At 42.2% G+C, this 27565-nt stretch overlaps 2 protein-coding genes across 2 annotated transcripts in view; both read left to right on the top strand.

Annotated features, from left to right (window-relative positions):
* The window catches only part of LOC142214623 (Fc receptor-like protein 5), a 384847-nt gene that overhangs the window by 281306 nt on the left and 75976 nt on the right, over positions 1–27565 (top strand). The window lies entirely within an intron of this gene.
* Positions 540–27565, top strand: LOC142213418 (Fc receptor-like protein 5). Its single transcript, XM_075281735.1, has 12 exons — positions 540–578; positions 2180–2321; positions 11257–11277; positions 15536–15793; positions 17655–17903; positions 19378–19659; positions 20926–21207; positions 21302–21583; positions 23430–23705; positions 24550–24621; positions 24799–24824; positions 27455–27565. Exons 1-12 carry the CDS (start codon positions 540–542, stop codon positions 27563–27565), a joined length of 2040 nt encoding a protein of 679 aa, XP_075137836.1.

Below are 27565 nucleotides of genomic sequence, written 5' to 3'. Positions count from 1 at the left end.
TAGAGTTTTCATTTTAGTTTTTTTTTAATAAATCCTGCTGACCATAACACTGACTTCCTAATTACATCATGGAATACAGATTTGCATATTCTGCCTATGACCTATAGTCTACTATTAAACTTGGACATGTTGTATCACTTTGGTCTCCCGATGGACGGGAGATGGACACGATTCCTTGATGGTATTGTCCATGTTAGGCCAACGTTGATATGTCTAACTCTTTTCTTAGTTTACCTCTCTGTTGTGTTATCGCTGTTCATTTACTTTTTTTTGTACAATTTTTTTCAATAAAAATCACATTTTGAAAAAAAAAAAAAAGTTGTATACCCCATCTTCCCTACTTGAATGACTTCCAAGTGATTGTACTCTGATATCAAAGCGAAACATCATTATTTACTACCCTTTATATTCTGAGGGTCCCCTCACTACATTCCTAGGATTTCCTTCAGTGGTCTCCTCACACAAATAAGACGTCTTAGCTGACATTAGTGGGAGGATCTGTATCAGCCGAAATATACAGATGGGTGATCTGTCTATAGATGGAGGGGGCTTCTGCTGGAAACCGAGGCTGGGGAGAGGTGAGTACTGGTTTATGTTTATGGACCCACCAGCAGCAATACAAATAATATAAAGATAGGTTGGGATGGACAGCCCCTTTAAGCATTTACAAATAATGAGGAAGTTATCATATAATTGTAAATTACAGGGGTTGTGGTGGGTGTCCCGAGTGTCAGACGCGCCCATCTGATACTGATCCAAAGGTTAGGTCATGTGCATAAAGTGGGCAGTACCATGATGTTTATCTAGGGGTGGAGTCTCTATGTGCTGCATGTCAAATAGTGTTATCACACATGTCACCCATGTCTATGTAATATCTGCTATACGTATCCTCCTAGTTTTATGGGGTACAGCACAAATATGAGTAACCTTTATGTTACAGGTCTATCATAAACCCATATAGCCCTATAGTCATTACTCCTATGGTTCTGGACTTCTTCTGGACATGAGAGTAGATATTCTCTTCCATCTGGGTTGAGGATGCACCAGGCATGGGGTTGAGGAGCTTAAGGAGCTTATTGAGGATACTATAAGGAAGATGGGTTTTGCCCGAGCAGGGGACTGATAGCAAGGTTAAGGTTTCCACATAGGATAAGGTGACCACGTGCAAAGGATTGGAGTTCAGTTATGGAAAGGAGCAAAGGGACCTGACCAGAGTTGTGTGATTGTGTGAAGTAGGTGATTCCATAGATTTCGTTGACAATAAACAGGTATCACCTTCTATGTCAGACATGGAGTCCAGTATTTTCACTGGTAAGTTTATATGGAAAAATTTGGCTACGCCTTTAGGGTTCCCCTGGGTACTGGTATGTGACCATAGAGGATAGTAGTGATTTTTTAGTGTAGGCATGTGCAAAGCTAGAAAATGGTTTTCCTTTTGGCATAAGATGTGCTGCTTACAGTACTTTTCTCTCTGCATGAATCGTGCGGACACCGAGCAGAAACCACATGGACCCCATTATAGTCTATGGGGTCCATGTGGTTTCTTGGCTAACTGCTTTTTAACGCGTATAGGTTTCCATTCAGGGGGACTCCCCGAACGAAATACCGAATGCAGATGTGAATCGGGAGATAAAGATAGATGTATAATGGGATTAGAGATAGAGGGAGTGCTGCCCTCAGGTAGGACCATCAGTCTATGTGGGGGTATGGGAGACAAAGAGAGAGTGATAGGTAAGAAGAAGTGTAAAAGTGACATGAGTTGTGCGGACCCAGAGTATGAGGGGAGGGATATAGCGTCCGAGGATGCCTCAAGTCTGGCCATGGCCCAAAAATGTTGGAGATTGACTCTTCATATGCCTGTGGGGTTAAGGAGCCCCTTGTGATCTTTTTTAGCCCTGGTCTTGCCTGTATATGCATTGTATTCTACCCATTTACTAGGGTCTGTTTGGCAACTCTGAAACTCTGACCCCAAAATAGTCTTTTTTTCATTGATATATTGCAAATGGGTGTGGTTTCGAAACGTGGGAATGGTGTTACGGCATAGGGGGGAAATAACAGTTCTCAGGAAACGTTATGGTTGAGAAATGTGAATCTCAAGCTATAGAAAAAGGAACTTCAACCTGACCAATTCACATGTTCATATCTGCATTTTCAATCATGCTGTGAATTCACTCAATAGAGAAGAGAAATCTGCTTGTTTAACCCTTTCCTGCTAACACCCTTGGTACCTTGGCCAAAACCAACTGAGGTGCCATTTTCCCAGAGACTTATGGACACAGGCTATTTTGGGGTAGATGGCCAGCCCCCGAACAACATCCAGGGTTGGTGATCCATTGCTATGACAGCTGGGAGCTTATTGAAGGTTCCTATGCTTGTGTTATATAGACTTGTATTACACGCTACTCTATGGGTGTCTAAAAAATGAATAAAGAGCATTAAAAGACATTGCCCAAATTGGTCTAAAAAAACACACAAAAAAAAATGCCTTAGAATATGGAAACTCTAAGCGTTTTATTTTATTTTTTTTTATAAAATTTTAACTTTTTTAAAGAGATGGTTAAAATATGGGGGAAAAAAACCTTTGTATTTTTTTTGATATTTTTGTAATCGTACCGACCCATTGAATACAGATGAAGTTATTTTGGAAGCAACAGTGAACGCTGTAAAAGCAAAGACAGTAAAACATTTGTGCAAACAGTTTTTTTCCAATTTCACCCAATTCTGATTTATTTTTTTCATTTTCCCTTTTCAACATACAGAATATTAATTGGGACCAATGACAAATACAATTTGTCCCATAAAAGTAAAGCCCACTTTAACACCTACCCGACACTGTACGGCGGATGCCGGGTGTTTAAACATGGCGGCTGCTCGGGAAACGGGAGGCCACCATAGACGCCGGTTGTCTACTGTTTTATGCAGTAGACACCCAGTGCTAATGCTCACTATCGGTGCCCACACCAATCGTGGGCAATTACCCCTTCGGTGCCCGACCGAGGTGCCATTTTCCCAACGGCACCACCATTTTGCCAGCAATCTCTGGCACCCGTAGAAAACTCCTGGACCGGGATCACGTTTTCATGACAGCGGGGAGCCTTGTGAAGGCCCCCAGACTGTCATTCAATGGATTCTATTGCAGGCTACTCTATGTATGCCAAGGACTACAAAAGCATACTGCACATGCACAGGATTTTGCCAATGACTTGGTGACCAGAGACCCAAGTGCCACACTAACAGCAACAGGGGAATGCTTTCAACAGATACAGCGGCATTCAGGGATCAAAAGTATTGTTCATTTCAATGAATATTTGTAAGGTTTGAACCTCCAGGTGAGTTACCTTATTACTCACCTCTCCTAGACCTCCATGGTTTATTTATATTCACCTCCCCCGGGGACTCCAGAGTAAAATAATTCAATTAAATAAACTGGGAGGTAAATTTCACGATGAATTCCAAAAGTTTCAGGTTCGGGTTGTCCTTGAAATTTCTGGCAAATCGACATCTTATAAGTCTCTTGTACTTGCAAGGTTTATATGGGCAGAGAGTTCTCGCATCTTATCTCATTGCTATTTATTTGGTTTTATTACTTCTAGGGTTGAGCGATCGTGTTCGGAAAAGATGGGATTCTGATCGGCGATCGAGAAAATTTCACGATCTTTTTAGGTGGGATCTAGATCGGAGATTATTTCCCACAATTCTTTGCTACTGGCCAAGCATTGTGGGAAAAGCTAACAATGTTAACCTTCACACTGAGTATACGCTCCACTCATTCTTAGCTGAGTGTATACTCAGTGTGAAGGCTCCACTGCGGTTCCATAGGAATGAATGGAAGCAGCTGGGACACAGCCTTAACCCCCTGCATGCCGGCTGTGTCCATTCATTCTAATGGGAGACTAGCTAACATCTCTAGTAGCTACTTACCTGCAGAGATGGCTGGCCCGGTGCCCGGTGTTCTCGTTCTTCTTTGCCTCGCTGCCCCCACCTCCCAGGTTAGTGTTAAAGGAAGAAGGAAGAAGGTGGGGCTTGTGACTTAGGAGAGTGTGGGTGGGTACAGGGCGGGGAGACGTGAGGTCTCCCCTCCTAGTACCCGCCCAAACTCTCCTAACCTGGGAGGCAGGGGGCAGCGAGGCAAAGAATAATGAGAACACCGGGCAACCGACCAGCCATCTCTGCAGGTAAGTGAACACCAGGGGGGACTAAGTAGCCAGAGGATTAAAAAAAAAATCCTCTGGCTACTTAGTGATTAAAAAAAATCACTACTAATTAAAGCGTTCAATTGTTAGATTCCATGCTGTATAGTGAATAGGATTGTTTTTAAAATCCGATCTCCGATTAGTAAAAAAATCCCATTGACTTGCATTGGGTGCGGAATTGGGATCGAGATCGAGTTGGAATGAAAAATGATCGGAAATCGGATTTCAAAATCGATCCTGAAAAGTCAAGATCGGCTCAACCCTAACTACTTCTCATCTTATTATTACTTCCTCAATTGTATAAAGTGTTACAGAAGGTATAGACACCGCATACCGAATAATTAGGATTACGATTACGGTACGGCTTCAGGCATGAAAATGTCTAAAGGGTTAAGTGGTCATTTATCCTACAAATAAGTTACATTTATGAAGCTTTCAGTAAGGAATCCTGTATATGTGGCTATAGTAATATTCTATACATCTCAATGTCTATCGTAGGCTGTGCAGTGAAGGAGATGACTTGTGAACAGGGGTTCAGTTCGGTGGTTGATGGCCACTTGCAGGAGACAAGAACTAGCAAGGCCATGTGATCCAGGAGTGACTGTACCATCTGCTTACGATGAGGAGAGGGGCATCTACATTAGGGAGTTAGCCAGTTCAACAAACCAGTACATTTGGTAAGCGGGAGCCTGGGAACTATGGTGGCCGGTGGTAGACCGCCATGAGGCATCGGAGGTGCTGCATTTGCTCCAACGGCTCCGAGGCCTGCACAAGTCATGATTTACAACCAGCATTGTAAGATTTGCTGTAACAATGACAGTAAAGACAGTAAGATGGAATTCATAGTGTGTATGCAGGGGGCGCAGTGTCTGGGCGATGGCTCCATGAGAGGCTGGAAAAAGGAGCGGTGTAAGACAGAAAAGCGCTACTGAACTCCATATTCCCACCCTTACTCGGGGCCAATGGCTGCATGGTGGCGACTTCACTACAATTGCACCGAGCCAGCTGTAAAGATACAGAACCTCAATGGACGGACAGGACACATCAGCTCCTTTATCCATATGGCTCATAGCTGATGGTAGAGGCCCTACATGATATTGTTATTTAGGTAACAGCCTGTAAATAATACTGTGCTAATGTCAGATACCATAGTATTTGTGCACCATAGTGTATAGTATATAGAATTAGGCACTATATGACATTGCACCATAAGAAGTAGCTGGGGACACTCATAGGAAGTGTCAGATATGACATAACCCAACCTACGGCCGGCTCTTAACGTACATGATTCTACTGTAAAAGAACAGTAAAGATAATGACAGTAACTATTACGCCATACTCCTTCCTTCCTTTATTCTTGTCATTTACATGAAGATTCTGACACAAATCAACTTCTCTCTTTAGTCCGTGCAGCGTTGTCTCCATCCATCATGTCCGCAGAGATGTCCGTCTTATTACTCTGTAAGTACAATGATCGTCATGTCTTTCAGTCTGTGATGGGGAATTATAAGAAGGGGTTAATAATCTCCTATAATCCCGGACATTACTACAAGTTACCGGGCTACACCCCAAGTCTCCCATCCTATGTCCTCTATACGGCTGTGCACAGGTCTAATGTCAGCTGTGACTACTCCTCATATACCGCCATTACTATGGACTAGTCACTATTATCGTTGGGGTAGGGTTCCCCTCTTCTGGTCCCTGACTACTATGGGTATGTGTCATACTGTTCAGTCCTATTGGTGACTGCACTATAGCCTGTCATTGCTGTAACCTGTCTGGTTTGTTAACCCTATACGCTGCTATTTACTCAGTATGAGTACCTCCACACATGTTCCCTGTTTGTTACCTTACCTTCTCCCTTTACATGTTATGTTGGCTACTTACCACCTAGTCTTTCCCATGCTGTCCTAGTATACTACATCTGTATTCGTATTCACACTTGATATCTTGGTATATACACTGGTTTTCCTATCTATTTGAGATAGGTCTGTATGTGAGTGGCCACTCATTGTACTAGTTGTTGTTGTTGCTAAAACTTTTATCTACAGCATGGTACCTTACCTCCTATAACACCTGCCCAGTCATTGGTTTCCAGTATTTGGGGTTTCCCCATTGTGTCTGTTGGTAACTTTCCTTCCCCATTGTAACATGTTATCAATAAAGTTTATTTTTTAATATATGTTGAGTATTTTCACTAGTTTTTTCAGTTTTCTCTATAGTATAGTACAGTATAGTATAGTATAGTATAGTATAGTATAGTATAGTATAGTACTGTATGAATACAGTATTTGGTGGTGTATTTGAAGTACCCTTGAACGATGTACCAAAGTTCCCCTCTGATTAAAGGACACAAAGCACCAAAGGGGAGAACATGTTTATTTTTAGATTGAATTATTTATACTTGGAATATTACTTCTTAATGCATATCAATAAAATTCAACATTTTAAACTTACTACCTAGGCCTTTTTCATGTTAATTGGATTTCTATACAAGAGTAGTTCAGTGGGATTTAACTGAGCTGTACTTTGGCTGCTTTAACATTCCAGTATCTCCATACGTGTTGTGATACCATCCTGATCTTCTCCAGCTCACTGGGCTAGGCTTATATCACCCTCTGATATAATGAACAAGTCCTGTACCTGTGTCAGATGGATATGGTCAGGGTACAATTTATATAAAAGGGTTTTCCTTTGATACAGGTGACTTATCTTTAGAATAGTGTAGGTCATTGATATCGGATCGGTGATGATTGGTGGATCCTACAAACCTATCTATAAAACATAGTGTAGAATACTGTCAGGGCTCCTAGGAACCTATCTATAAAACATAGTGTAGAATACTGTCAGGACTCCTAGGAACCTATCTATAAAACATAGTGTATAACACTGTCAGGGCTCCTAGGAACCTATCTATAAAACATAGCGTAGAACACTGTCAGGGCTCCTAGGAACCTATCTATAATACATAGTGTAGAATACTCTCAGGGCTCCTAGGAACCTATCTATAAAACATAGTGTAGAATACTGTCAGGGCTTCTAGGAACCTATCTATAAAACATAGTGTATAACACTGTCAGGGCTCCTAGGAACCTATCTATAAAACATAGCGTAGAACACTGTCAGGGCTCCTAGGAACCTATCTATAATACATAGTGTAGAATACTCTCAGGGCTCCTAGGAACCTATCTATAATACATAGTGTATAACACTGTCAGGGCTCCTAGGAACCTATCTATAAAACATAGTGTAGAATACTGTCAGGGCTTCTAGGAACCTATCTATAAAACATAGTGTATAACACTGTCAGGGCTCCTAGGAACCTATCTATAAAACATAGTGTATAACACTGTCAGGGCTCCTAGGAACCTATCTATAAAACATAGTGTAGAACAGGGGTCGGCAACCCCTGGCACGCGTGCCAAGACTGGCACGCGAGGCATATTTTGCTGGCACGGCAGCCAGCCTTAGACTTCACACTAAAATTTAAAGAGAGAGAGCGTCCTTTCAGTGCTCTGGTAGAGCTGCGGTGTAGGACACGCCCCCTTCTCTCCCTGCCACCAATCAGAGGTGAGCCTCTCACTGCACAGGATAAGGGCTCCCTGGCCCTGCTGCTACATGTGAGGAGCTTGTGCCGTCTACAGCCCTGAGGAGAGGAAGCAAAGTGAAAGTAAACACAACACCAGGTACGTGTGTGTTACTAACTATTCTCATTAATGTCAGGCATTTGGGGTTATTAATTTAGTTTTAGTAACTCCATGTGCCTCACATTAATAGCAGTTAACCCCATCATGTCCCTCACATTAACCCCTGTGTGGCTCACATAAGGGTTACTGAGGTGTGAGACATATGGGGGTACTAATGAAGGACCTTTATAATGAAGATATTCACTTATTACCTCCATATGTCTCACATATCAGTGTCCCTTATGTAAAGCACACAGGGGGTTAATGTGAGGGACATGATGGGGTTAACTGCTATTAATATGAGGCACATTGAGTTGTAACCTGTAATGCACATGGCCAGACTCTTTATCTACATCTGCGAATAAAGTACAGACCTATATATTTCAATTGACCCATATATACAGCCATTCTTTTTGTGTCTGTGTTTCTGGGCCAAATTGAAGAGCTGAAAACTATTGAGCAGGTCCTATATCTGTCCTATACATTCCCTATATCTGTCCTATACATCCCCTATATCTGTCTGCATTTTCAGCCCTGTCAATTCATTTCTAATGTATAGGTCAGTGAAAACCACATGCGTGCCACTTGTATGCAGGAGGCGTAAGGCTGAGGCCCCACGTTGCAGAAATGCAGCATTTTTGTTGCAGATTTTGATGCGGTTTATTTCAACCAAACCTAAAAATGGCTACAGAAGGAATGGGAAATATATAGGAAGCTTCTTATACGTTTCCCTTCTGCTCAATACACTCCTGGTTTAGGCTCAGAAAAACACAGCAAAATATTTAACAAAAAAAGCTGTGTTCCAACAACGTGGGGGCCTTAGGTTAAAGCCCCACGTTGCAGAAACAGCTTTTTTTCGTTGCAGATTTTGCTGGTTTTTTTGAGCTGAAGCTAGGAGTAGATTGAGCAGGAGGGAGACATATAAGAAGCTTCCTATATATTTCCCATTCGTTTTCTAGCCATTCTTGGCTTTGACGGAAAGATAAACGCAGCCAAATCTGCAATAAAAAAGCTGCATTTATGTAATGTGGGGCCTCGGCCTTAGGGTGATTCTATTGGGTGGTGACACTGTAACTAGATGCAATTATAGCCAAATCCAGTTCCTGGGCACCAGTGCGGCCACTTTGTTGAAAGTGTGACACCCATTAATTCCTGGCTGGGGTTTTGCTGTTACTGCATCGCCAGGAACTAAACGTGACAAATTAATCTGCGTTTCACTTAGGGAGCGTTCACACTACCACTGCGACAGCTAGTGTCCACTGCTAATGTCTGTTCAAAATCTTGTGCGGCCATTAGCAGCGGACACTAGCTGTGTCTGTGACATTTTGCATTGATTTAAATGGACATCGGGTGCGTTCGTTTACTGTTCGTGGGTGTCCTTAAGTGTCCGTTCCCAAAGATGTCCGACTTTTCAAGCGGACAGAAAAACCTACATGTCGGGTTTTGCTGTCCGCTTGAAAAGTCGGACATCTTTGTGAACGGACAGTTAAGGACAGGCACGGACAGTAAAAGAACGCACCCGGTGTCCGTTTAAATCAATGCAAAATGTCATGGACACAGCTAGAGTCCGATACTAATATCCGCACAAGATTTTGAATGGACATTAGCAGCGGACACTAACTGTCAGACACCGACGGTAGTGTGAACGCTCCCTTACAGAATACTGAAGTTACTAACAGCCGAGGACTGGATGGAGCATACAGGTACATTGTGTGTCGCCCCCTACAGGTATGACCTCACTCTGCTCCCAGTCACATACATTACCACTAATTGTGGGTTACGCATGTACTTACATTGCTTCTAATGGAAAAGAACATGTGTATCCAGGCAAATAGTGGTAAGCACATGTGGCTTGGAGCGCAGTATGACAGCACCCCTATGTTGCGGTTTGTGCTTATATGACTTTAGTGTAGGTGTCGTCAGCTTTACAATTATTACCCGGCACTCCGAGGACCTCATCTTTGTTTTTTTAATTTAAATCGGCACGCCGAACCGAAAAGGTTGCCTACCCCTGGTGTAGAACACTGTCAAGACTCCTAGGAACCTATCTATAAAACATAGTGTAGAATACTGTCAGGACTCCTAGGAACCTATCTATAAAACATAGTGTAGAATACTGTCAGGGCTTCTAGGAACCTATCTATAAAACATAGTGTAGAACACTGTCAGGGCTCCTAGGAACCTATCTATAAAACATAGTGTAGAATACTGTCAGGGCTCCTAGGAACCTATCTATAAAACATAGTGTAGAACACTATCAGGACTCCTAGGAACCTATCTATAAAACATAGTGTAGAACACTGTCAGGACTCCTAGGAACCTATCTATAAAACATAGTGTATAACATTGTCAGGACTCCTAGGAACCTATCTATAAAACATAGTGTAGGACACTGTCAGGGCTCCTAGGAACCTATCTATAAAACATAGTGTAGAACACTGTCAGGGCTCCTAGGAACCTATCTATAAAACATAGTGTAGAATACTGTCAGGGCTCCTAGGAACCTATCTATAAAACATAGTGTAGAACACTGTCAGGACTCCTAGGAACCTATCTATAAAACATAGTGTAGGACACTGTCAGGGCTCCTAGGAACCTATCTATAAAACATAGTGTAGAATACTGTCAGGGCTCCTAGGAACCTATCTATAAAACATAGTGTAGAATACTGTCAGGGCTCCTAGGAACCTATCTATAAAACATAGTGCAGAATACTGTCAGGGCTTCTAGGAACCTATCTATAAAACATAGTGTAGAACACTGTCAGGACTCCTAGGAACCTATCTATAAAACATAGTGTAGAATACTGTCAGGGCTCCTAGGAACCTATCTATAAAACATAGTGTAGGACACTGTCAGGGCTCCTAGGAACCTATCTATAAAACATAGTGTAGAATTGAGCCAACTACTTTCAGCTCCATAAACTGTATAGTACAGGGACTTAATGTATACCTGAATAGCGTGCCCATGTTGGAACTAGTTGATATCTGATTGATGGGGGGCTATGTATGGCCCCTCCTATTACAAAACAAAAATTTCTAGACAACTGCCTGAAGGATCCCATTAGAAAGTACAATTTGTAACACAAAACAGTCTTTACATGGCTATTTGACTTGAAGAAAGGTAATGGTTTTTGGAAAATTTCTTTATAAACCTGGGCCAAAAGAAAATGTTAAATAGTCTTCTTCCGAGAAACGTTCCATAAATAAACAATACAGACAATACAGACTCTGCCCCCCTTTAAGTTTTATTGATTAAGTAAATGACACCTAGTAGAGGAGTAACTCTTTGGGTTATAGTAATATTATACAATAATAGGGAACAAAAACTATATTACTGCACATCTGTGAACTTCTTTGTACTATTCTGTTTTATAGGGTTGGTTCTCCTACAAGAAGGTAAGTGACCAGCTTTATTCCTTCATCTTTTATTCTTTAACTAGTTCTGGACCATCCCTAGATTATTTTCCTCTGGGATGTCCACTCCTAACATACCTGTAGTCCTTGCAATGGTACGATCGGGGGGCTAGGCAGAGACTGTTTATTACACAGTTAGTATACTCGTAATAAAGAATTGAGTGTAGAAATAAAGGCACCAAAAATTATCCCTTTATGGGAACACATGCAGCACCAAGATGTGACAATTTACATAGATTCAAGAAAAAATTGTGCCACACTACAGTTATGTGGAGAAGCAAAACAAGTCATGGCATACACAGACATCTTTGCCAAAAACCATTCAATGGGGGTTCCTGAACTAACTGGTCTACCTGGCGCTCGCTCCTGCTTGCGACACGCGATAACTTCATTAGCTCATGCCAGCCTTAGGTCACAATTTTTCAGGTTTCTACAAATCAGACTTAATTTCCACAGCCTGATAGCCAAATCTCTACATATCTCCTCATTGGTGTACTCTGCCCCCAGGGACCTCATGGTTTGATATCAGGCCTATATGCATCCTTGAATCTGGCCAAAGTGTCCATTATGGACACACCTACATTGCAATATGGCACACATATATCCTAGATTTAGCACAATATAGGTCTCCGCTGATATATAACAGAAGAGGTTATCCCCAAAAATTCCAAAAGGTCTGTTGTATGTGGTGTGATTCGCAGGTAACTTTATACACAGCTCCATCTTTTAAGATGACTCTACAGTCACTCCTTAACTAACTAACAGGGGTGTCTACTACCTCAATAACTGTTTCTGTATCTATACTAAGTGTAGTCTATCATTTGTGTGCTCCCATGGTCTCACCTAATGTTCTTTGCCAGTAATACACTCACCGGCCACTTTATTAGGTACACCTGTCCAACTGCTCGTTAACACTTAATTTCTAATCAGCCAATCACATGGTGGCAACTCAGTGCATTTAGGCATGTAGACATGGTCAAGACAATCTCCTGCAGTTCAAACCGAGCATCAGTATGGGGAAGAAAGGTGATTTGAGTGCCTTTGAACGTGGCATGGTTGTTGGTGCCAGAAGGGCTGGTCTGAGTATTTCAGAAACTGCTGATCTACTGGGATTTTCACGCACAACCATCTCTAGGGTTTACAGAGAATGGTCCGAAAAAGAAAAAACATCCAGTGAGCGGCAGTTCTGTGGGCGGAAATGCGTTGTTGATGCCAGAGGTCAGAGGAGAATGGCCAGACTGGTTCGAGCTGATAGAAAGGCAACAGTGACTCAAATAGCCACCCGTTACAACCAAGGTAGCCAGAAGAGCATCTCTGAACGCCGCACAGTACGTCGAACTTTGAGGCAGATGGGCTACAGCAGCAGAAGACCACACCGGGTGCCACTCCTTTCAGCTAAGAACAGGAAACTGAGGCTACAATTTGCACAAGCTCATCGAAATTGGACAATTGAAGATTGGAAAAACGTTGCCTGGTCTGATGAGTCTCGATTTCTGCTGCGACATTCGGATGGTAGGGTCAGAATTTGGCATCAACAACATGAAAGCATGGATCCATCCTGCCTTGTATCGGTAACGGTTCAGGCTGGTGGTGGTGGTGTCATGGTGTGGGTAATATTTTCTTGGCACTCTTTGGGCCCCTTGGTACCAATTGAGCATCGTTGCAACGCCAAAGCCTACCTGAGTATTGTTGCTGACCATGTCCATCCCTTTATGACCACAATGTACCCAACATCTGATGGCTACTTTCAGCAGGATAATGCAATGCCATGTCATAAAGCTGGAATCATCTCAGACTGGTTTCTTGAACATGACAATGAGTTCACTGTACTCCAATGGTCTCCACAGTCACCAGATCTCAATCCAATAGAGGAGCATCTTTGGGATGTGGTGGAACGGGAGATTCGCATCATGGATGTGCAGCCGACAAATCTGCAGCAACTGTGTGATGCCATCATGTCAATATGGACCAAAATCTCTGAGGAATGCTTCCAGCACCTTGTTGTATCTATGCCACGAAGAATTGAGGCAGTTCTGAAGGCAAAAGGGGGTCCAACCCGTTACTAGCATGGTGTACCTAATAAAGTGGCCGATGAGTGTATATTGTCATTGAGTGTCTTCAATACAATATAATAAGTGTCTTTACTCTGGGAATTGAGTTGGCTCCTTGATGCTCGTGTCTCTCCCCACTTGGTCTCAAAGCACCATTATCTACAAGTATGGGGGTCTCGCTCTCCAGCTACTTCCCCTTATCATGTAATACCATGGTATACTGTCACTACACCCCTAGATTAATGTCTTGACAGGCGTAGTTTCCAAGGTGGTCTTTGGGGGTTGTTTTACTACCACTGGAAACCTCAAATTGTACCTTATCATTACAAGCCCAACAACCCATTAGATGTCTCATCTTTTAAGAGGTCTGTGTCTGAGTCAAAATAAATACTAAGGTCACATATGGAATATATGTGCATATATATATATATATATATATATATATATATATATATATATATATATATATATATATATATATATATATATTGGGGAAAAGTATTTAGTCAGCCACCAATGGTGCAGGTTCTTCCACTTAAAAAGATGAGGTCAGCCTCTAACTGACATCATAGGTGACCTCAACTATGAAAGACAAAATGGGAAAACAAATCCGGAAAATCACATTGTCTGATTTGGAAAGAATTTATTTGCAAATTATGGTGGGAAATAAGTATTTGGTCACCTACAAACAATCAAGATTTCTGGCTCTCACAGACCTGTGACTTCTTCTTTAAGAGGCTCTTCCGTCCCCCACTCATTACTTGTAGTAATGGCTCCTGTGTATAAATGACCCCTGTCCACAACTTCAAACAGTCACACTCCAAACTCCACTATGATGGAGACCAAAGAGCTGTTGAATGACACCAGAAACAAAATTGTAGCCCTGCACCAGGCTGGGAAGACTCAATCTGCAATAGGCAAGCAGCTTGGTGTGAAGAAATCAACAGTGGGAGCAATAATTAGAAAATGGAAGACATACAAGACCACTGATAATCTCCCTCGATCTGGGGCTCCACGCAAAATCTCACCCCGTGGGGTCAAAATGATCACAAGAACGGTGAGCAATAATCCCAGAACCACGCGGGGGCACCTAGTGAATGAACTGCAGAGAGCTGGGACCAATATAACAAAGCCTACCATCAGTAACACACTACGCCGCCAGGGACTCAGATCCTGCAGTGCCAAACGTGTCCCACTGCTTAAGCCAGTACATGTCCGGGCCCGTCTGAAGTTTGCTAGAGAGCATTTGGATGATCCAGAAGAGTATTGGGAGAATGTCATATGGTCAGATGAAGCCAAAGTAGAACTGTTTGGTAGAAACACAATTTGTCGTGTTTGGAGGAGAAAGAATGCAGTGATGCATCCAAAGAACACCATACCTACTGTAAAGCATGGGGGTGGCAATAGCATTCTTTATGGCTCTTTCTCTGCAAAGCGACCAGGACGACTGATCCGGGTACATGAAAGAATGAATGGGGCCATGTATCGTGAGATTTTGAGTGCAAACCTCCTTCCATCAGCAAGGGCATTGAAGATGAAACGTGGCTGGGTCTTTCAGCATGACAATGATCCCAAGCACCTCCAGGACAACGAAGGAGCGGCTTCATAAGAAGCATTTCAAGGTCCTGGAGTGGCCTAGCCAGTCTCCAGATCTCAACCTTATAGAAAACCTTTGGAGGGAGTTGAAAGACTGTGTTGCCCAGCGACAGCCCCAGAACATCATTGCTCTAGAGGAGATATGCATGGAGGAATGGGCCAACATACCAACAACAGTGTGTGCCAACCTTGTGAAGACTTACAGAAAACGTCTGACCTCTGTCATTGCCAACAAAAGAGATATAATAAAGTATTGAGATGAACTTTTGTTATTGACCAAATACTTATTTTCCACCATAATTTGCAAATAAATTATTTCCAAATCAGACAATGTGATTTTCTGTATTTGTTTTCTCATTTTGTCTCTCATAGTTGAGGTCTACCTATGATGTCTATTACAGGCCGACCTCATCATTTTTAGGTGCGAGAACTTGCACAAGTGGTGACCGACTAAATACTTTTTTCCCCTACTGTGTATATAGAGAGAAAGAGAGAGAGTCCCAGAATTTTTATTATCCTGTGCATAGGTGATGAGTAGAATGTGCAGGATATGATATCTACAACTCCTCTGTATGACACATGATGTCTTATAGGAGCCGCCATCAGACCTGTGGTGACCTTCTCTCCAGACTACAAGAAGATCTTTACATCAGAGCAGATAACAATGACCTGTGATGGGGGATCTACTATAGGAGAGGGGATGGATTATATATGGTACAAAGACAACAAGCAAGTATCTAAAGGAAAATCCTATACAATACAAAAGGCTAAAACATCACACAGTGGAAGTTACCAATGTCAGACCAGACCTGGAGAAATAAGTGACCCCGCTAGACTGGATGTTAGTCATGGTGAGTAAATCTACCAGATCATAAATATACAGACAAGGTAACAAGTTTATCTCCAGGGGCAGATACATTCAAACAATGTAGGTGCAAAATGACCATGAAAAATGGCCATTTTTCATGGCTGTATTTGCAAACCACCAAAAGTAGGACATGACCTATAGAGTGCAAAAACAGAGAAGACAGCACCAAGAGGATCCTCCTGTATTACCACTTGATAAAGCAGGAGATGGAAAGACAAATAACTCCTCACCTGGCAGGGTTGTGAGAGTGTCACAACAAATCTTAGTGCATATATCACTCAATAGAATGGTGAGAGGTTTGGCAGCCACTGGGTTACGCCACAGGAACGTCAGGACAACAGGACAATGTGGACCAGCCTCCTCCGAAGAATCAGAAAGGAAACAGCGCTCACCTGGAGATGATTGGAAACTTCTTTATTGAGTATCACAAAGTGTTTCGGGCCAATACTGGCCCTTTGTCAAGTGCAGATATTCCTTCCACAATGGGCCAGAAGTATCACTCTTCCGGCCCACTGTGTAAGGAATATCTGCACTTGACAAAGGGCCGGTATTGGCCCGAAACGCTTTGTGATATTCAATAAAGAAGTTTCCAATCATCTCCAGGTGAGCGCTGTTTCCATTCTGATTCTTCTGAGGTGGCTGGTCCACATTGTCCTGTTGTCCTGACGTTCCTGTGGCGTAACCCAGTGGCTGCCAGACCTCTCACCATCACCAAAATGAAAAAAAAAATAAAAAAAAAACCACATACATAGGTAAGCCAAACTAGTTCTATTCAGGTTATGAATTTTCCAGAAATGTTAGGTGTGGTCGTACAGAAGAAAATACTAATATACTTTGGGGTCTCTCTTTATAAGAAATGGAGGCCCAGGAGATGTGAGTAAACATAACAAACAGTAGTGCTCACCTTCCCTGGGCTTTGGTATGGGTCCTCTTCCTTTTTAGGCTTCTTCTTCTTCCTCCGAGATAGGTCTATAGGGGACAACAAATTGTGTCAGAGCACAGGGAAGGTGAATAACACTGATACTAGTTATACCATGGGGTCAGAAGAAACCTCAGAGTATAATAACAGCAATTCCAGTTCAAATGTCTTCTACCCCAATAAAAATGCCGGACAAATCTCAGAAATATTCAAGATGAATCTCACAAGGTTCACCCAACAAATACTCACCTCCGGTAGACTCCTGGGCACCACAATAGTATTGGTGTCTGCTGATACAGTTGATTGCAAGGTCAAAATATAATGGAAGAAAATGGGCAATTCATTGTTGCTGGGCCCCCTTGCAGTCTAGGGCCCACACGTTTTGTGATCAACAGTGAAAAACAGCCATTCTATAACAGTGAATGCATACATTTACACAACTAAAAATATTCAGTTAAAAAAACAGACATGCTCTATCTTTGTCTGTTTTGACAGACACAATGGAAATCAATGGATCTATTTTTAATGTCACGTAGTCAGTGAGCTGGGTAAAAAAATGAAAGACCAATTAAATTCACCTGTTTTTGTAACGGGCCCTTTAAAACGAATAACATTTGGTCATCAAAGAAAAACATAACAGAAGCAAAACAAATGCAAAATGGCCATCAAAAATATACATTCGATAACTCAAAACAGCACTTTCATGTGAATGAGGCCTTATATCATTGTATATTGTATACAGGTCAGCTCATCCTGCAGATCCCTCTATATGTCTCCTCATCTAATATCATTGTATATTACAGGTTGGCTCATCCTGCAGACCCCTCTATATGTCTCCTCATCTTATATCATTGTATATTACAGGTTGGCTCATCCTGCAGATCCCTCTATATGTCTCCTCATCTTATATCATTGTATATTACAGGTTGGCTCATCCTGCAGACCCCTCTATATGTCTATGAAGGAGATGACCTATATATAAGATGTCACCACTATCCTGGATACGAAGGAGGATGGACACATTTTTCCAAAGATAAGAGAGTCATCACAGACTGGTCAGATAATGCCATATATTATATTGGAAACGTAAACAAGACGACGTCCGGGACATACGGATGTAAAAAAACAGTCTCAGGTTCCCAATATGAAGATACAGTTTCTTTAGCTGTTCAAGGTAAATTGAGGATATTCATAATTGGAAAATTTGTGGTCGATGTTGGCTAAACGTTGTGGAAACGCAGATGTTCTTGTTGCAGATTTTTGAGCCAAATCCAGGAGTGGATTGAGCAGAAGGTAGAAGTATAAGAACCTTCTAGATCTTCCTCATTCCTTGTCTTCGGCTCAAAAAAATGCAGCAAAATCTACAACAAAAAAACAGTTTTTCTGCAAAGTGGGACCATAAAGCTACAGGGTGAAATTTCACAAACTGGGAACATGTAAGACACCACAGTAGAATGGAGGGGATTTTTTTTCAGACCACACTTTTGGACCATATTTCACCCCTTGCAATGTATATAGAAAATCTGTAGAAAAAAACTGTGTGGTACAAGCAAATGTAACTAGGTTGTCAAGTGGTAGAAAATCTTCTTAGTGTCTAACGTAGAACCCAACTCTGACACCTTAACCTAGTTCAGACCCCTCTCCTGGTCCCTGGACTTCCACCTCCTGTATCTAATGATTCCTAGTATTATTATTAGGGATGAGTGAATTTTTTAAAAAAATTGATTCGGCGGCTTCCCCAAATTTTACAAAATGATTTGATTTGATCTGAATTAATTCATGGTGAAATACGTTTAAAAAATAGCTATTTCCTGGCTGCAGAGAGAATTTATAGAGCTAGAACACTGTGGCTTGCAGTGGTTTTTAGTGATGTCCCACTAGGGGACCTAAACCAGTGATGCTCTGATCACTGCTTCAGCACTATAGACTCCAATACACGTGTAGACACATAGGCTGACTTCCCCACTCTTTGGGCAGGATCAATCAGGTACTGAGCATTGCTAGCAGCCCGGGGTCACTAACCAGACCCCGGGCTGCAGAAGATGCATATCAGCAACCCCCCCCCCTATCTAGCTGGGGAAGGGGTGTCGAAGGAGACATGTAGCATGGCGGAACCCCTTGGATGCCACAGTCATGTTTATACGAGGCATCCAAGGGGTTAAAACCCAGGATCAGAGCTGTGCTCTGACTGGGGGTTATGGAGCAGGGTGTTAGCTGTCAGTTACAGCTTACAACCACTCTTGATGCCATGAGGGGTTGCGAAGGGGTTAAAGTGCTGTGACATCACAGGGCTTGGTGCTGATTGGCTACACACATGGCATTCTGGGTAATCCCAAGTTCCCAGAGTTCCTTGCCCCATGTCCTAACATTTGCAGCAGACCATTTTATCAAAAATGTGATTTGTTACCAGGAAGCGTGAATAAATTGAGTAAATTCGGATTCGATGCAAATTGGATATTTCCTGAAATTCTGATTGAATTTCACTTCGGCAGCTTCAATTCGCTCATCTCTAATTATTATATCATCTGTAAACTATCACATGATGCAGATGATTGGCGAGAAGAGACATAGCCAAGGGTTATTACATTGGAGAGAAGAACGACTCTTCTAAGATGTCTCTCTGATACACTTTATCACTTACTTTTTAGAGCTTTTCAAAACCCCAGAAATTAGGATGACCCCGCAGTCAGTGATAGAAGGAGATCCAGTGACCCTGACATGTGACACAAGTCTTCCTCTGCAAAGACGGACCACACAGCTACAGTTTGCCTTTTACAGAGAAGGCTTAAGTATTGGGGGATTTAGTTCATCCAATAATTTTGGAACTCAGTCTGTCCAGCCTAAGCATTCTGGGAGATATTTCTGTGAAATTACAACATCAAACAGCAGAGTAAGAAAGACAAGTTATGAGTTAAATATTCAAGTAAAAGGTGAGCATGACCTACAGAACGAAGTATTGAAGTGAGCCAGATAGAGACAGGAGATGGCTTAGCTAATGAATGAAGTAGACCAGAGATGGGAGCCAGCCTAGCTAAAGAGCGGAGCAAGGCAGAGACATGGGATGACTTAGCTAATGAAATGAGTGAAACGGAGAAGCTAGCCTAACTAAGGAACTGAGCCAAACAGAGATGGGGCTGGTTTAGCCAAAAAGCTAAGCTTGACAGAGATGAGGCTAGCCTAGCTAAAAAGTGAATCCTGGCAGACATGGAAGCTAGCCTAACTAAAAAGTGGGGCCTGACAGAGATGGGAGCTAGCCTAATTAAAAAGCAGGGCCTGACAGAGATGGGAGCTAGCCTAATTAAAAAGCAGGGCCTGACAGAGATGGGAGCTAGCCTAACTAAAAAGCAGGGCCTGACAGAGATGGGGCCTGCCGAGCTAAAAAGTGGAGCCTGACACTGATGGGGGCTAGCCTAAATAAAAAGCAGGGCCTGACAGAGATGGGTGGCTAGCCTAGCTAAAAAGTGTGGCCTGACAAATATGGGGCTAGCCTAGCTAAAAAGTGGAGCCTGACTCAGATGGAGGCTAGCCTAACTAAAAAACAGGGCCTGACGGACATAGGGCTAGCCGAGCTAAAAAGTGGAGCCTGACACTGATGGGGGCTAGCCTAACAAAAAAGCAGGGCCTGACTAAAATGGGGGTAGCCTAGCTAAAAAGTGGAGCCTGACTCAGATGGGGGCTAGCCTAATTAAAAAGCAGGGCCTGACAGAGATGGGGGCTAGCCTAACTAAAAAGGAAAGCCTGACAGAGATGGGGCTAGCCTAACTAAAAAGGAAAGCCTGACAGAAACAGAGACCAGTCTAGATGATGAACTGAGTCAGATCAATATGGGGATGATTTAACTAATTAACTGAGTCAGGCAGAGACAGAGGATGGCTTAGATAATGTACTGAGACATACAGAAAGGGGGGATGGGGTAGTTAATTGAACTGAGACTGAACAGACTGTCCTCTGTATCACATCATTGACACATAGAGGGGGAGAGAGATTCCTAACTTGGTCAAAAAAACTTGGACATTAAGGCTACAAGACCAGGAGAGGGGTTTTCATTTGGGTGTGAATAATTCATAACCGAAGTAACGTCAATTAATTTATATTTGCAAAACTTCTAATTTTCATTTGATGTTGTTGGTTGATTTCTATAAGATATACTCCTACAAATCTGTAATCTGTGGTCATCACTTTTGTTACTTTTCTAGATCTGTTCACGACTCCAACCTTAAAAGTTACTCCATACCCAGTTCTTAAGGAGGATAACCTGACCCTAAACTGTGAGACAAGTCTCCATCCATCCAAACAGAATACACAACTGCGGATTGCTTTCTACAGAGAAGGAGGGATTGTTCAGGGATTTGGTGTCAGTGATACCTATGAAGTCTACAATGTCCAGCTGGAGGATTCTGGGAAATATTCATGTGATGTGGAAACTACAGATGGCAGAGTAAGGAAGAGAAGTGCAGAGACAATAATCCAGATAGAAGGTGAGTATAGACAATGGTCATGGATGGACACATTTTGTTATGAAGGACATTGTAACATCACTCTACATAATATGTAATTTTTCTCCATTACTAGATCTGTTTTCAAGTCCGAATATTACTATGACCAATAACTTAATGTTTGAAGGAGATCCCATGACCCTGACATGTGACACGACTCTTAGTCCACACATAAAGTCTACAGAATTGCAGTTTGTTTTCTATAAAGATGAGAAGGAAATTCAGGGATTTAATTCATCTAATACATATGAGGTTCAGTCTGCTCAGCTGGAGGATTCTGGGAATTATACATGTCAAGTAAAAACCTCAAACCGCCATACAATGAAGATCAGTGGTGGGCACAACATATGGGTACAAGGTAGGTTATCCATCGTTCTTTTTCCTCCAAGTATAATCTGGTTTCTTGCCATCATAGAGTCCTACATCATGGTCAGCAATGAAATATATGGGATCCTCAATGACTCAAAATTGTGACTCCAACAGTAAAAATTTTAGGTGTAATCAGATTTTATTGAATTTTTTATAACAGAACAAAATAAGAGCACAACACAATGTGTAAACAATGATGGAAACAATGTAATAAATAGAGATGAGCGGACACTAAAATGTCCGAGGTTCGAAATCCGATTCGAACAGCCACACACTGTTCGACTGTTCGAACGGATTTCGAACCCCATTATAGTTTATGGGGGGAAATGCTCGTTTCAGGGGTAGGCAACATTTGATAAAATTATACTTACCAAGTCCATGAGTGACGGTCAGGCTGGATTCTGCTTGAAGTCTTCTCCCGGCACAGGTTCCCTGCGTCCTCTTCCGGGTGGAATTCACTCTGCCTAGGCCCGACGCCTGAGCAGAGCCGACTGCGCGTGCGCGTATATGCGCGTGAACACATGCGCAGTTGGCTCTGCCTAGGCCGGATGCCTAGGCAGAGTGAATTCCACTCGGAAGAAGACGCGGAGAAGACTTCGGAAAGGTAAGAGAAGAACCAGCGTTGATTGGCAGAATGTATAGCATTCTGCCAATCAACGCTGGTTCTGCATCGAACCTTAAACTTCGAACAGCTAGTAATGTTCGATCGAGTTCGAGTATTTCGAATACCGTAGTATTCGATCGAACACCTACTCGATCAAACACTACTCACTCATCTCTAGTAATAAACAATGGAAACGGACACGCAGTTCCCAAATGGATAAGGAATGAGCAGAACAGAAGCAAGAGAAAGAGAAGAGAGGGAAGGGGGGAACAGTAGGACACCGGGGAACATGCAGACACCAAAGGGAAGAACAAGAGAAGGGGGGAGCAGAGAAAGTCATGAAAAATTTGGATGACTCTTGAAACACCACCCATGGCCATCAGAGGGTCTCAAACTTGGATGAGGAGATAGGGTAATCCTCTGCGACCAGAGCCTCCATCCGCCTAATGAGGAGAAACTCCTGGAGCCACTCCATCAGGGAGGGAGTCACTGAGCTACGTCAATGGCGCGGATAAACCATCCGTGACGGAGAAGATTGCCCTTCACCTGATATATTCGACCCGGAATGAGAGAGAGTAGAGCCAATTGAGGAGAAGGGAACATGTCCTGTCCGCTGACTTTGCTGTAGAGAGAGGACTAGAAGGCCCGGATCTCCCCACACTCCCACCAAATGTGGAGGAGAGAGCCCACTGCAGAACCACAACGCCAACAAATATCAGGCACTGAGGGGAAGATCCTATGGAGGAGGTCTGGGCATCGGTACCAGCGAGTCAGTCTTAAATTTTTTCTCCTGAGCGCTACACGGCATTGGTAGTTTATGAGTAAACATAAAAGAATGGGCCCAATCAGTAGAAGAGAGGCACCAACAGGAGAAATTTTAACCTAGCACAGGTGCTGAGAGAAATACCCCGCAGTGGGAAAAGTATTATCACCCCTAATGAATTAAAAGTTAGCTTTGAGTTTTGTCTTTTTAGTTTAATTTTTCTTGTTTAAAATTTATTGTGGCTTTTTAAAAAAGTTTTAGAATTTTGTTTTGCCCTCATTGTTGTGAAACAAAAAACTTGAGTCTTCAGTAGTTGATACCTTTTTTTAATGGCTAACTAACAATGATGACAGATTACGTTTCGAAGCTCTGGGCTTCTTCTTCACGTATAAACCTGAAGAAGAAGCCCAGAGCTTCGAAACGTTTTTGGAGGCAGATGAGCAAAAATTATTTCTTTTTCTTTTCTAGAGCTGTTTTCTTCTCCGATATTAAATGTATCTCCAGAGCTGGTCAATGAGGGCAATAACATGACCCTAACTTGTATTACAAATCTTACTAAACACAGACGGGATACAGAGCTGCAGTATGTCTTCTACAGAGACAGGGAGATCGTTCAGAAATTCAGCTCTGATAATAAATATGAGGTTCGGTTCATTCAGGAGGAACATTCTGGAAACTATTCATGTGAGATCCAGACACCGAACAGCAAGATAAAGAAGAGGAGTCAGAACCTTCATGTACAAGGTAAACATGGTTTATTATCCCATCCTGTTACCTATGTCAACCAAGTAATACTAAAAAATGTATTGTATCTCCCCATAGGGCCAAATGACTCTTCTCTAATTTTCATACTATCTGGAAGTTTGGGATTTCTACTACTCATCATCATCATCCTTATTTTCTTGTACATATGCTATCGGCGTCGATCATCCAAAAATAACCATGAGCCAACAACAGGTAATGAGAAATTTGACCATTAGTTGACTAATTTACTGAGACAGCTGTGAAGGAAGCCATTTATTATTATTATTATTATTATTATTATTATTATTATTATTATTATTATTATTATTATTATTATTATTTATTAATATTTATTAATATTATTTATTTATAGAGCTCCATTAATCCCATGGTGTTCTGTACATTATTAGATTCATTCCATGGTGTTGTACATTATTATATTAGTTCCATGGTGCTGTTCATTATTATATTAATTCCATGATGATGTCCATTATTATATTAATCCCAAGGTGCTGTACATTATTATATTAATTCCATGGTCTGTACATTATTATATTAATTCCATGGTGCTGTACATTATTATATTAATCCCAAGGTGCTGTACATTATTATATTAATTCCATGGTCTGTACATTATTATATTAATTCCATGGTGCTGTACATTATTATATTAATTCCATGATGCTTTACATTATTATTAATTCCATGGTGCTGTACATTATTATATTACTTCCATGGTGCTGTACATTATTATATTAATCCAATGGTGCTGTACATTATTATATAAATCCACCAACAAATTATTACCTTACAGCCGATACTTATTGAGCTGATTCTTTTCCAGTTGCGGATAATGAATACCCTACTGAACCCGAAGTCAGTTATTCAGTCCTTGGCATGACAAGTAGACCACAAAGTAAGTATTGGCAATACCTTCTTATCCATATATCTTCAATATATTATGCTACAGTTGTGTAATAATGGATACTCTAAGCCACAACCCAGATTGGGCTACGCTTCTATGTTTGGTGACTAAAGGACCCACATTCGTATTCAAGAAATTCTTATACATTTTTCTTTAATCATTTTGTAGGTCGTCTGCCGAAAGACAGCGAACCTGTAAGTACTAGAAATGACCAAATTGGAGAAAGATCTCAGTATGGTAGATAATAATGAATGTCCACCCATAAAAATGTATTATACAGTATATTCAGAGCTGCAATGTCCTTACACAGAGAACCAAATCCACTATATACACAGTTAACTAGAAGATAACATAGCTACAAAGATATATAGTATGGCTACAAAAAACGTTGACATATGTCCATCAAGTTTAAACGATAGTTGGGAAAGGGGTGGACCATTTAAAGAGGACCTTTCATGGATTTGGGCACATGTGGTGTTATATACTGCTGTATATACTATACTATATACGGCTTTCCAGTGGTATATAACACCGCATGTGCCCAAATCCATGAAAGGTCCTCTTTAACTGTCCATGGAAGTGGAGACCATCTATATACAGCAAGCTCTTCCAGCGGCTGATCAGCCAGGGCCTCGTTGTTGGACTTTACTGATCTAAAATTGTTGGTCTATCCTAAGGATGGGTCATGGACCCCATTTAACTATCCATTCTGTATGTATCGTGAGCATTGTATTGTGAATCAAAGGTTCATGTAATCTCCCTTTTGTGGCTATAGATGGCGGGCATGATGAATGTAGATGAGAAAAGGTGGAAGTTTATTGTAAACCACATTTTAGGATCCTTTCTAATAACTTTAGGAATAGTTCAAGTTAAAGCGAATCAAATATAGAGATCCCTGAGATTTGTATTGTGAATATTTGCAAGCTTGCCCCACCAGTATTGTTTCTGCTCGGTTCGAACCAGAAGTGCTGTTCTTATACTCTGGTATCACTTTGGTGGCCTTTGATGTCACCAAGGAGATCAGATTTTTTCTTTTATTTTTTAATGTAGATTACCGTATTTTACGGACTATAAGGCGCACTGGACTATAAGGCGCATTGCCCATGAGCGCCTTATAGTCCGTCTCGGTTCATATATAAGGCGCACCGGACTATAAGCCGCAGTCCGGTGCGCATTATATCTTATTGAAAGCGGCGGCAGGCAGACTTTGCCAGCGGCCGCTTAACCCACCGCGTGCCAGCCGCTTCTATTGGAAGCGCTCGGCAGGCGAGGAGGGGCTCTATCAGCAAAATCATGCTGATAGAGCCCAACCGTAAACGTTAGATTAAACTACCCCCCCCCCCCCCCCCCCCCCTTTTAAAATAAAAGCCTGAAACAGAATGTGAAACTTACCGAGCGGTGTAGGGTGGGCGGGCATTCAGGCCTCCTCTTCCTCCGATGTTCCGTCCTCCTCCGGCGCTCGCAAGCTGATAATGGCCAGGGCACATGCGCAGTAGAAGCATTATGATATTGCGCATGCGCCCAGGCCATTATCAGCGAGCGCCGGAGGAGAAGGACGGAACATCGGAGGCAGAGGAGGCCTGAATGCCCGCCCGCCCGCCCTGCACCGCTGGGTAAGTTTCACGTTCTGTTTCAGCGTGACAGCAGGGCTGCCGGACACTTCCCATTCATTTCTATGGGAGCCGGCATGCGAGCGCTCCCCATAGAAATGAATGGACTGCTTTTTTCCATTCATTTCTATAGGGAGCGCTCGCATGCCGGCTCCCATAGAAATGAATGGGAAGTGTCTGTCCATTCATTTCTATGAAGAGCGCTCGCATGCCTGCTCCCATAGAAATGAATAGGAAGTGTCCGGCAGCCCTGCTGTAACGCCGGCGTGTACGGCTGTGATACACGCCGGCGTTCGGTAGTGTGAATGCACCCTTACGGTGCCTTTTATGTATGTATGGAAGCGGCACGCAGTCTTTGCCGCCGCTTCCATCCATATATAAGCCGCACCGGACTATAAGCCGCACTTACGATTTCTGAGGAAATCGTAGGTTTTTATGTGCGGCTTATAGTCCGGAAAATACGGTATGTGCCCCATACATTTTTTTCCCTATCAGTATGTCTTTGTAGAATGGGAGGAAATCCACGCAAACATGTGGAGAACATACAAACTCCTGGCAGATGTTGTTCCTGGTAGGATTCAAACCCAGGACTCCAGTGCTAACCACCGAGCCACCGTGTTCTCAAGAGATCATGTTGACCTTTAGTCAAGGGTTTGGATTGCACATTAGTGATGATTACAGCTTATGAATCTCCCTAAATGTCAAGATGTTACCCCTTGTGAGGTCCGTGTTTCTTCATGGACAGCATTTGCGGATGGTGCGCTGTCCATGGCTGGTCATATCTGTGAAAATTAGATCAAATTTTTTGATTTTGAATTTTTTTTTGGTTTACTTTCTATATTTTGTGTGTCTCCGGATTTGTGGAAAATAGTTGACACATGGAAGTCATCCATCTCTTCCTAGACCTATAGACTTTCATTAGTATGATGCATCAGCATCTGAGAAGGATACCATGCTACTTTTTTTTTTTTTTTTTTGTGGACCTACATCTGAATAAAAACATTGAAATAAATGGGTTCATATGGTTTGTGTGAAAACTGCAGGTGCCATATGATCAAATGCGGATGTGTGAATCAGGCCTCACTAGGTAGGATCCAATATCAGAGTGGTAAATTTCATGCAAAATCTGAGAAGACACTTTTTGCCTGTTCTTTTCTTGTAAGTGATCTCATCCTAGTTCATCTGTCTAATAATTGACTTTCTTCTCACATTAGGATGTTGTCTACGCTGTAGTAAACTCCAAGGCTAAAAGTCAAGGAGAGACTTCTCAAGAAACATCTGACACTTCGAACAGTATCTATCAGAATATCAACCCACACAGATGA

The sequence above is a fragment of the Leptodactylus fuscus genome, chromosome 7 (genome assembly GCF_031893055.1).
Source record: "Leptodactylus fuscus isolate aLepFus1 chromosome 7, aLepFus1.hap2, whole genome shotgun sequence".
NCBI classification, from domain to species: Eukaryota; Metazoa; Chordata; class Amphibia; order Anura; family Leptodactylidae; genus Leptodactylus; species Leptodactylus fuscus.
The sequence above is the reverse complement of the archived record's forward strand: the minus strand, read 5'-3'. Positions and strand labels throughout refer to the sequence as shown.